General features: G+C 43.2%; 1 protein-coding gene across 1 annotated transcript; it reads left to right on the top strand.

Annotated features, from left to right (window-relative positions):
* Nucleotides 1-996: 996 nt before the first annotated feature.
* RPS15 (ribosomal protein S15) lies at nucleotides 997-10,402 on the top strand. The gene is made up of 4 exons (XM_089690738.1): nucleotides 997-1,069; nucleotides 6,124-6,209; nucleotides 6,405-6,639; nucleotides 10,251-10,402. Exons 1-4 carry the CDS (start codon nucleotides 1,067-1,069, stop codon nucleotides 10,362-10,364), a joined length of 438 nt encoding a protein of 145 aa, XP_089546864.1. The 5' UTR covers nucleotides 997-1,066; the 3' UTR covers nucleotides 10,365-10,402.
* Nucleotides 10,403-12,322: the final 1,920 nt, after the last annotated feature.

Here is a 12,322-nt window from a genome sequence, read left to right as displayed (position 1 = left end):
ACCACACAATTGTCAGTTAAAATAACGCAGCACCAATGCAAAAAATAGCCTGCTCAGGAAGGAGGGGGGGTAAATCCTCTGGAGGGCAAGCGGTAAATAGCAAAAAGTGAAAAATATTTTTTTTTTCAAAATTGTTTTTTTTTTGTTTATAGTGCAAAAAATACAAAACGAACAGGCGAGCAAATACCACAAAAGCTCTATTTGTGGGAAGAAAAGGACACAATTGTCAGTTAAAGTAATGCAGCGCCATAACCCAAAAGATGGCTTGGTCAGGGAGGAGGGTAAATCCTCTAGAGGGCAAGTGGTTAAAGCGGAGCGCCACCCAAAACGGGAAGTTCCGTTTGAAGCCTTGTCCCCCGCTCCCCATTAAGGATTGGCATCTTTGGGGAGCAGGTACCTGAATTTGACAGGTACCCACTCCCGGTGCAATTGCCTAGGCAACCAGAAGCGGAAGTTGTCCCCCCCCCCCCCCATAGTCTTCTGGGACACGTGACAGGTCCCAGAAGACTACAGGGCCATTCATAAAGCTCAGTGCTTCTTGCACATGTGCAGTGGGCACCCAGCTGTGAAGCTGCAAGCTGTCACAGCCGGGTGCCCACACTGAAGATGCCGGTGCCAGGGAGAAAAGATGGCCAGTGAAACCAGCCATGGTGAGGACACCGCTGGACCGAGGGACAGGTAAGTGTCTGTATTTTAAAAGTCAGCAGCTACAATTTTTGTAGCTGCTTTTATTTTTTTTTTTCAGGTGGAACTCCGCTTTAACTGAACACCTGACAAAATGCTTGCAGCTCCTATAACCAAAAAAAAACCTGCTATACATTGACTCCGTTTGATAAATACACTGCTACTGCTAAAACGAATGTACATGACACATATTAATTCTACAAATATACCACATACATATTCCACCTGTACAATCTATAAATATGAGGTAACCATGGCCCCTCATAACGCGCCCTCAGATATCGGAAATGACGAGTTAAGACCAGGAAGTGTCGTCAGGTCTCGCGATATTTGCCGCTGAACGAACGAGAGCTCTCTCTTTTCCTCCAAGGCTCTAGACAAGATGGTGGGTGCTGGTTCGTGTGTGTGAATTGGAATCCGCTTCCATCCTCCATATGGGGGGCACCGGTAGCGGTTTGGGTTGCCGTTGGCGGTGTAGCTGTGTGTCGTGTTATGGGGGCGGTTATTTGTAGCTGGTGATAACGGTTGGGCCTCTGTACCGACTCGTTGAGGCGTTGTACATGTCGTTGGGTTCTATAGGACGGCTTGTATATGTGATGTGTACTGAGGGCTGTGTGTGTATACGGCCGGCCGAGGGGGGGGCTGCTATTGCAGCATGGTGGAGACATGTCTATTCTCAAACCATTTCCTATTCGTAGGTTATACCCCGGCATTACTTCCTATTAATGTATGGACGCTGAACTCCTTCCGCAGGCAGCGATCAATCTGTACCAATGATACTACAGGACCTCACCAGCTGAGTTGTCCTTATGTCTGGCCATACACTATTCAAACCCAGCTCATACCAATGCGGTGTGTGAAATGCTGCGAATCCTGTGCGTTTCCTGCGGCACATTGCAATCTCATAGCTTTCATGGCATCTGGTGTGGGTGTCAATGATCGGATTGCAAAATGCAATTGCCAGAAATCAAACACCCATGCGATGTGATTCTGGTGCAGGTTTAAAAAAGGGTCCTGCACTTCCCTTTTTTTTTTTTTTTTTGCAGATGCGATTTGAGTCATACAAAGTGTATGGCTGAAATTACACTGCACAGACATTTGCATGTCATTCCTGCGCGAATTACACCCTGTGTCCCATACCGTGCAATCTGATTGTATAATCTCCCTTTAGATCTACTGTCAACTGTGGTGTACAAGGACCTGCCTGATTTATTTGAATTGTTTTGGTTGCTACACAGTTAATGGTAGATTGTCCAGTAGTGTGTGGCTAGCCTTATGTTTATTACAATCAGTACACTTCCCTTTAAGCTGGCCATACCTTGATCAAAATTTGTCTGGTTCTGCAGGGACTGGCTGGATTTCGATGTACAACTGCCCTGTTTGTTTTTCTCTGTTCGATCAATGCCTGCAGCAGTGAGCGGTGTTTTCTGGCAGTGGGATAGTCTCCCTGCTGTCAAAATACAGTGGAAGGATTCCCCCATCCACATAGTGTGTGGATAGGGGACTGGGGATAGGGTGGTTTTGTGGGTTTTTTTTTTTTTTTTTTTTTTTTGACCTTCGGGTTGAATGAGAATGCAGGATGCAGGGTCTACTGCAGGATTCCTCCAGAGGTTGCCAGGGGTTCCTTGCACAATGAAAAATTTCTGCCTCTGATAATTTCCCAGTGACACCATTGATCTTTAAGTAATCTATAAGGGGGTAATTCTTCCCAGTGACCACAAGTGTAAGGAGCATTCTTCCCACTGACCATCACACTAATGTATCATGAGTTGTAGATAGACTTTTACCAGGGGTTTCCTGAGGCTGGAAAGTTATTCCAAGGGTTCCTCTGTGTTGAAAAGGGTTGAGAAATGCTGGTCTAATTTATGGCTGTTTTAGATTTGCCAACAACTATGTAGTGCAAGGGCATGACTGGTTTGGTACAGGTTGCATGGCTCAGGTAGGTCCTTTTATATTACATAGTTTTGGTAAATCTAAAGTTAAGTTGTACAATCAGATTGTAACATGTATGGTGACCCTAAAGTAGATGTATGCTGCGATTTTTATTTTTTTCAACCAGTTGGCTGAATGGGGAAAAAAAACTCAGATTCCTGGATCCACACAAGCCAAATGGATGCAGGGATCTCTCCTCTTGTGTTTTTGTATTCGAACAGCAGGGACTCCCTTGCCGGAATACATTGAGCAGTGCTGTAGCAGCTGACCAAATACTGTTATTCCAGCAGGGCTGTTCAACAGGAGTTGGTCTTAAGGGTCATTTTTTGTTGAACAAAATGGTCTACAGGTGGATCTACAGTTTAGATCTGCATGTTCAGATCCATCCAGTCCATGTAATCTGAAAGCTATTTTTGTGACTGTCAGGGCCCCTTTCGCGCAAATCGGTCTCTGCCAGGATTCTGCTTGCTCAGGGGTTCTGTTCACGGAGTACACAGACGGCTGGTCTCTGTCTGCTCTCCTTATGCAGAGCAGACACAGCTCACTCTCCTCTATGGGTGGTTGGTTGGAAATGGACCGCCTGTCCGTTTACACCCAACTACCATCTGATCTGCTAGACAGAAGGGAAATGGATCCCTATCCATCTGTTTTTAGCAGGTTGAATGTAGGTGGGTGTAATCGGATGAATGTCCATTATATCTGCCACTCCATAGAATAGAATGGAGGGTTCAGTTGGGTCTGCCTGAAAAACTGACAGGTGGACCCGATTGATCTGCTCCATGTGAAATGGGCCTTAAGCATCCTATCTCACTGTATAAAGTATGATTATCAGGTAACTATCGGGTAATTTTTGTGCATATGATTGCCTAGAGATCCCTAAGCTGTGGCCTCTGGTGTCAGCCTTCCCTGCTCACTTCTTTAGTTGGCTGTTGGGCTGTCTCTCAGATTTGCAGAGGCATGGTATACCTGGTGGGTAGCCCATCAGTAAACTGAAGGTGTGTGCTTGGAAGGCTGACAACTCTTCCAAGTCAGGTTGTCTTGCTGTTAGTCTTGTACATGAAGTGCTATCAACTTGTAAGAAACTTTGCAAAAGGTTCACAAAACGAGGTATTAAACCAAACCTAGGAAGTAGCTGTTGTTTTTCCCCCTATTCTTTATAAGGGTTGTACGCCTCTTGAGGGTTAGGGACTGGTGTGAATGTACAATATATATGTGAAGTGCTGTGTAAGTTGACAGCGATATATAAGTACCTGAAATAAATAAGGTAAATAGACTTGAACAGTGCAACTTAGTTGTGGTGTGCTGGGATTGCATTGGCGATCTGGGAATTTGTGAGATATTAACCTGTCTAAAGCACTTTTTTCCACTTTGGTTAAACTAGTGTAGTTTTAGAACTAGTCGGCTGTACTTGGAAAACTTGATGTCTTTGTTCTAGTGACAATTGTCACTGGTGCAAAAGAGGAAGTCTTGAATTGGTGCAGTAATAGTGGGGACATCTTCCATTGAGGAAACATGTATGTATAAAAGTATACTAAAGTATAACTAAAAGTAAGATTTTTTTTTTTTTTGTTTTGGAGAGAGTAGAGGTGGACTAAAACACCTGTCATTTCTTTTTATTGCGGTCTGTGCCCCTGTTAACCACCTCCCACCCGCCATATAGTCCAATAACGGGCGCAAGGTGGTTCTCTCGGTTCATATGATGTCATCCCATTCTCACCGTGCATGCGCGGCTCCGGGAGCGTGCGGCAATTTGGCGGTGTGCTGTGTCCCTCGGACACAGTGGATCACCGATCCACGGAAAGAGCCGAAGACGTCGGCTCGGTCATGTGATCAGCTGTGTCCAATCACAGCTGATCACATGTAAACTGGGAAATGCCGGTTATCGGCATTTCTCTCCTCTCTAGCTGTCACGTTGACAGCTCGAGAGGAGAGCTGGTAATCTGCATTCTGCGGAGGGGACATGTACATTGATCATCAGGGCACTGATGATCAGTGTGGCCCCAGAAGTGCCACCTGTCAGTGTCCATCAGTGCCAGCTGTCAGTGCTGAACAGTGCCACGTGTCAATGCCCATCTGAGCTGCAAGTCAGTGCCGCCTATAAGTGCCATATATCAGTGATGCCTGTCAATGCTCATCAGTGCAGCCCATCAGTGCCCATCACTGCAGCCTCATTAGCACACATCAGTGAAGGAGAAAAATCACTTATTTACAAAATTTTCTAACAAAAACTAAGAAAAAAAATGGGTTTTTTTTTCAAACTTTTCAGTGGTTTTTGGTTTAAGAAAAAATAAAAAACTCAGAGGTGATTAAATACCACCAAAAGAAAGCTCTATCTGTCATAAAAAAAGATAAACATTTCATATGGGTACAGTTTTGCATGACTGCGCAATTGTCATTCAAAGTGTGGCAGCGCTGAGAGCTGGAAATTGGCCTGGGCAGGAAGGGGGTATACGTGCCCTGTAGACTAGCAGTTAAGGAGAGTCACCCTCTCTGTGTCCTGTTTACCATATCAAGAAAATTGCAAATTTTGGGTTGTCCCTAGAAAAGTTTCAGGGAATCTTCCAATGAGGACACTAGTTTTGGTGACCTGGGGGGCCCCAAGGAATTCCCTACATTTGCAGGGCTTTCCTCACTTCCTGTTTGGCTGTGGGTCAGGAAGTGAATCAAAATCTCAGCAATGAGACACAGATGGTAACAAAAAAAATCTGGTGGGTTATATCTCTCCCTTGCTATATTTGAAAATGGAGGGGAAAAAAGTTTTGCCTATAGTTCTACTTTAAGCTGGCCATACACTAAGTAATATTTAGTTGTTTTATTTCATTCAGTCTGCAGGCTAAACTAAAAATTTAACATTTCTCTGTCCACACTAAACAGTGCAGATAGACAAACATCCTGTTGCAGCCATTGTATGGAAAGCCAGTGGCAGTAGTCAAAATACCCAAACAGATGCAGGCATTGTTTGACAGCTTTTTTACTTGGCTCCTCTGGCTTAAATTTGTTCTGCGTATTGGCCAGCTTTGGTGTGATCTTATCTTGCTTCCAGGTATCTTAAACAGGAAGTAATGTAAAATCTTCTTGCTGTGAATCATGCAGCAGAATAGATATGGGGTTTAACTGTGTTTTTACTATATATTTGGATATACAGTAATGGGTTTACCAGCTGACTGAAGGCAAACCGAAAACACCAAGTGATCATCCTCAGATGTTTAAGCAGCCTCCCAGCTCCTTAACATGAACAGTTTCATTAGGCTATGGAGAGGGGCTGGGGGATACAGACTTCTGACAGCTTATGGAGGTGAAGACAGAAACAGTTATCAGTTTTAACACCCAACTCCCTGGCTTGAAACAGCTGGCATTGTCTGCTATTGAAGCATAGATGCATCTTCTTTTTTTTTTTTTTTTTTTTTTATATGGTCATCTTTAATTGTGGGCACCTTTTTTATCTGAAATATTTTTTGCACTCAGGCAATTTTATTTAATTCGCACTTTTATATTTTCCTGTTGTAGGCGGACGCCGAGCAGAAGAAGAAGAGGACATTCAGGAAGTTCACATACAGAGGAGTGGATTTGGACCAGCTGCTTGATATGTCCTAGTAAGTATTTAATAGTTTGGTAATGAGGGTAATCATTGCCTATGATAACAAATGAGTGCCAGGTTTTATATATTGAATGATGGATATTGGTATCAATACGAAATACAAACTTTCCCAGATTAAAACATTGATGTTTTATTTCCAAATGTGAAGCTTGGCAAGATGTAATGTTCTTTAATCTTTTTCATGATTTAGTGAGCAAATCATGCAGCTGTACTGTGCTCGCCAACGCCGCCGTCTAAACAGAGGCTTGCGCCGCAAACAGAACTCCCTTCTAAAACGTCTGCGCAAGGCCAAGAAGGAAGCACCTCCCATGGAAAAACCAGAGGTTATTAAGACCCATCTGAGAGACATGATCATCTTGCCAGAAATGGTTGGAAGCATGGTGGGAGTATACAATGGCAAATCCTTCAATCAGGTTGAAATTAAGGTGAGCGACAGCTGTAGGTTAGATGGGGAAATCGCCGTTTTAAAATGTAATGGTTTCTAATGTCTCTAGCTACAAAGTCCTTAGATGTGGTAGCTGCATTTTTTTTTCACCTTTTTATAATCCTACAAATACCACACATTGCGGTAAGGGGGTCATACTCCTGTGTATGGAAGGAGTCATAGTTGTCATCCAGGCTGAAATTCAAACATGCCTTCATTACATGTGGGGTGGAATGAGAAGTTTCTTTTACAGGAGGAAGAGAACAGTGCTTTCAGTTCACGTTGGCAAAATGAACTGGTGTTTTGTGCTTGCTGAAAATAGTTTTGGCCTGAGAAGTTAAAACAAATGCAGCCAAAACATCTAAGTACTAGTAAGCAGCATTGTGTGTTTTGTTTTTTTTGTGTGCATGTTGTGATGAAGTTCCCTGCACTGCTATGTTCTGCATTTTATAAAGGTGAATGAAGTGTCCTTTTGAGAGTTCAGTGAAGTTATACAAAAATGGGTAAATGGTGCTCTGTCTTTTTAATGTTTTTTTTAAAAAATTTTTTTTTTTTTTTTTTTTAAGTACTCGCTCAAGGCCTCGTTATTACAGGGCTTGCTAGTGTGAATGGATGCACAAAGCTCTTTCCTGCAGTTCAGTTTGGATTCTTTGGAAACATTGCAATGTGCTTAAAAATCGCATATCTAAATGATAATCAAAACATTTTCTCCATTGTCCATTGTGACACAGGATTTCAAAAACTGAGTTTAAGGCCTAGTTCACACTGATGCAGTGTGGGACTAGCAGCGAAATTTGTGCATTTCCCGCAACGCACCAAAATTGCACTCTGTTCATTTGAACCGCTAACTACAGTTAACACCCCGAACAGTCCACAAAACACTGTGATTGGCTGAATCAGATTGCATGGGTGTTCAGTCTGGAGAGGGGGGGGGATGAATAAGGGCCCTGCACCTTCCTTGTGGGTGCGTTGTGCAATTTGAGCCATACAAAATGAGTGGCTCAAATTTGTATTGCAAAAGAATCGCATGTAATTTGAACAAGAATGCAGTGCGATTCCTCTCCACATCACATGCGGTTTCCATAGAGCACGTTTACACCAGTGTGTTGCGGTAGGTGGCAGCAGAATGGGCTCTGTGTGTGATTGTATTGGTTTTTACATGCATTTTCCATTGACTTTTACTAGACTGCATTTTCTGAAAGCTCATCAAAGATGCAGCATGCAGGACTTTGATGTGTTTTCATGATAAAAACAGTCTAATAAAACTAAATGGGAGTGTAACTAAAAGCGCATGTAAAACAAGGATAAATGGATAAATTGCAGTGCATTGGTGTGAGCCTTCACTTATGCTGGTAGTGCCTACAGGAGGTTGGGACACGGGCAACAGAAGGCTCTAAGCTAACTCCAGTATATATCCCCTTCTCTGCCCAGCATGCTGTTTTCTCCCCCTCAGTTTAACTTTTTGTAATAGTTTTCTTTACTGTATTTTCCTTGACTGTACTCAGTAACATTGGTGCACTACTGATGTTTTTACCTTTTTGGTAACTTCAGTCAAGATTCCCACATTGCTGCTTGAGGTGAACTCTGTTTGGCAGCTCTCTGGGTTGGAGACATTTTACTTGGTATCCTGGAAGGAACCCACGCCTGTAATCTTAATGTAGGGCTTGCCCCATGAGAGCAGTCTTTAACTCTGATAGGTGGGGCCGAGGCCTTCCCCATTTCCCTTTTTTGGAGTATTTGTGCCCAATCACTTGAGCACAGGCTATAAGCATGTTCCAACGCCATCCCCAGCAAAGTTACTTTTTAACCTTTCTGTGCCTAAACAAACATGCCTGAGGCTCCTGGGGGATATTTGTGTGTGTTTTCCTTCTAACCTGGTTCATGCAGGGCAATGTTGTGTCCTCCCTAATCCCCCCCCCCCCCCCCTTCCCCAATTTAGGAATGATGGTTTTTCACTTTGGCTATGTTCCTAGGATGCTGATGATACCGCTAATAAACAACTGACTTTGGTACCCTTTGAGGAAAGCTATCTCTTTTAGACCTGCTCTAGACCATGTCTTTTGGCATTCCCCTCTTGTGGTCTGCATGTACTCCTGCCCCAACATGGAAGGGATGGAGTAACCCCATCCTTCATCATCTGCTTGAGTAGTAGCATATAGGAATTCAGAGCCTCTCCCGCCCAAGCTGTAGAGTTTGAAGCTGGAGGTAATCTAATCCCTCTGTTAACCTGTGTGAAAGTGCACCCCCACTTTCACAAGTGTAGGGCTGTTTCTCCATCCTGCTGTGTCCTCGGGTAGCTTACCTCCTTGGCATTTTGGGTGCTTAGGTCACTGTAGCCTTCAGCCTAGACCCTTGAGTTGGTTATCGCCTTCAGCTGCCACTCTTCTCCCTTCAAATATTGTTGCACTTTGTTCTGTATCTCAGATTTGTTTGGGTTCTCCATATTCTGAGGCTTTTGATTCATGCTGTGGTAGATTATCCATGGGAGTGGTACCTTAATCTGACTCAACTGATGGTCTCTACATTGAAGGGTAAGGGTTAAGTACTTCCCTCACCTTTTCTAAAACCTATTTAGTTTAAAATGGAAATGAAAGGCAAAACATTTGTGTATAAGAAAAAAAAGTGGTGTGTGTGTATGTGATCACTTAAAAAAAAAAAAAAAAAAAAAAGTCCTCAGCCCCAAAAAAGGTGGGTGGGGGGGGTGCAGCAGTACACTGAACTTCCCTTTTGAAAGGCTGTGCAGGGGGAGCGTGTCAACAGAACATATTCTTTAGCTGCCCAACATTATCGGCTTTGAAGGAAATGACTATTGCCGTGTTGTCAGCAGAACATGTTGAAAGCCTGCTGCAGATATCCACTGTGGGAGGTGGGGCAAGTTCCAGAAACCTTTTGTGGGACCTAGTTAATGGTGGGAGCTCCTTCTGCAGGTTGGTGCAGTGGATGTAAACCCTAGAAAAACTCCCGGTATCTTGCTTGGTAAGAATTCCTGCTTATCCTAAATTTTTTTTTTTTTTTTTTATTTTATTTTTTTTCTGAATTCTGGTGTCTGTCAATAGACCCAAAATTGCAGCTATAGGGTTTCTTAAAAAGATAGTTTATTCATTCTTAATGGCACCCCTATGCATCTCAACATGCAGCGCGGTTGTGGGAACCACACCATGCAATTTATTTTCTGGTACATGCACCTTGCTTCATGGGGAAATCTGGCACAGCAGCCCATTCAAATTACTATGTCTAAATATGTTTGCCGTATACATGGGTTCTTTGTGTTAAGCTCACCTGTGAAAAGTATAGATTTTATGGATAAAACTTGCAATTTGTATATGAAGGGTGCTGGTCACACACCATCATTGCACATGCTTGCGTACTTGAATAGTGTTGCCCAGGAGGACCATTTCGTCCTAACTGGCTGAAGTGAAGTTGCGGTCAGCATGGCATGATCACATTTTTGTGCCCTACATACTATTTATACTGTTTTTAATGTTTGTTCATGGGTGTTGTACTCATTTTTGTGCAGTGTATCTGGGATATGAAAAATAACTTGTAGAGATTACAATGATTTTTCCTTTTCAACACATTAACCTTTTTTTTTTTTTTTTTTTCCCCCTACAGCCTGAGATGATTGGTCATTACTTGGGTGAATTCTCAATCACATACAAGCCTGTGAAGCATGGCAGACCTGGTATTGGTGCCACCCACTCCTCTCGTTTCATTCCTCTGAAGTAACGTTCTAAATATGTAAATAAAAGGAGGTTTTTCCAGTCTCTGCTGTGTTTTGCCTAATGCTGTACACAAGGGGTATTTGAAATTAATTCACTGAGGCTCGATCACTAAAATTTTCTTCCATCAGAGGTCTAAATTACATGTTTGTGCGATCCCATCTCTGCATCTGGGGAATGCACTGAAATTGCACGTTCCCAACCTGCAGAGGAATGCTCTGCACTTTAGTAGAGGCGTAGGAGTAGCATTTATTTATTAATGGGACCCCACACATTGGTGCTTTTTCTTGCGTGCCAAGGCTGACCCACCCATGATTTGCACATGCACAGATCTGAGTCAAGCCTTCTATCACAATCTTGTGCTTGCATCAGATAACTACTAGCATTCCACAGCCCTCCTATATACATACTCTCACACGCTCTTCTCATTAGTGTTCACATTCCCCTCTCTCGAGATCTCTCTCTCAATGGAGGATGAGAGCTGCAAGCTTATGATTGGTCGGACCACTCTGCATCCAATGACCTGCATGTTAACTGGAGAACTGTCCTGCTGTTGGCTCTGGAACAAGTGGAACCTAAATGGCATGCCCACAGCGGTCCAGATGAGTGACCCGGCCTGGATGGGACCATGGTCCAACATTAGTGATGCTTGCTGTACACTGTCTTGAGTCCTGTTTGTATGTACAGTTAATTCATGGAGTATTCAGACACCCTTCGCTTTTTTTTTAATCTTGTGTTGTAGCCTGAAATTAGTTATTTAATAAAATTCATATTTTCTCATGCTACACTCAGTACTCCATAATGACAAGGTGAAAACAGAATTTTAGAAATATTTGCAAACGTGTGAAAAAGGAAAAACAAACCTTTTACTGGAGTATTCAAACTCTTTACTCAGTACTTTTTGTTGAAGCACCTTTTTGTCAGCAATTACAGCCTTGAGTCTTTTTGGGTTTGTGACAATCTTTGCATACATGGATTGGGGGATTTTCTGTCATTCTTTTTCGCAAATCCCCTCAAGCTCAGGCTGGATGGGGACTGTCAGCCATTTGCAGGTCTACAGAGATGTTCAATAGGGTACAAGTTGGGGCTCTGGCAGTGCGCCCCCCCCTCGACACCTTAGCTGCTATTGTGCTACATGCTGGGTGTCCAGTGCGCTCCTGTACCTTCCCCCCCCCCCCCCCCCCCCCAAGGAGGAGTGGGCTCCCTCAGGTTCACCTGCCCTTGGTCTATCCATTAAATACATGTGCCTCTACTATGGAACTGCAGAATACTGGGGTGCTGTGATGTGGCTCTGTAGCTTACACATGTATTTTCAAATGTGTGTGAACTAAACCCGTTTTTAACGCATATAATTAGACATGTTAATTCAGTTTGCTTGCAAGTTGAGCTGGGAATTTTTCTGTTTTGTTGTTTGACATGCTTAGCCCTTCCATGTGCTCCGTGCTGTGAAGGCCAGTTACACTGGGGCAGTGGACATTTTTTTGTGGTGTTTTTCTGCAGCAGAGCCTGGAGCACTGAAAAATGGATGGGGCAAAATACCGTCAAATTCTTGAGAGAAATCTACTGTCCTCTGCCAGAAAATTGTCAATGGGATGATGGTTAACCTTTCAACATGACAACCCAAAGCACACAGAAAAATGACCACAGTGGTTGAAGGAGAAAAAAAGTTAATGTCCCTGCATGGCCTAGGCAGAGCCCAGACTTAAAGCCCATTGAAAATCTGTGGAATAACTTGAAGGCTGCAGTCCACAAACTGTCACCATCAAGTTTTAACTGAACTTAAACAGTTCTGCAAAGAAGAGTGCAAATATTGCAAAGTTAGTAGAGACATATCCCAACAAACTAAAGACTGTAATTAAAGCAAATGGTGGTACAACAAAATACTGACAAGGTGGTGATCCTTTTTTCAAGCTCGGTGATTTTTTTTTTTTTTTTTTTTTCTGACGTGTTGGTGTTACATCTTTC

This window comes from Staurois parvus, unplaced genomic scaffold, assembly GCF_062004578.1.
Source record: "Staurois parvus isolate SC_StPar_1 unplaced genomic scaffold, SC_StPar_1.0 ptg000541l, whole genome shotgun sequence".
NCBI lineage: Eukaryota > Metazoa > Chordata > Amphibia > Anura > Ranidae > Staurois > Staurois parvus.
The sequence above is the reverse complement of the archived record's forward strand: the minus strand, read 5'-3'. Positions and strand labels throughout refer to the sequence as shown.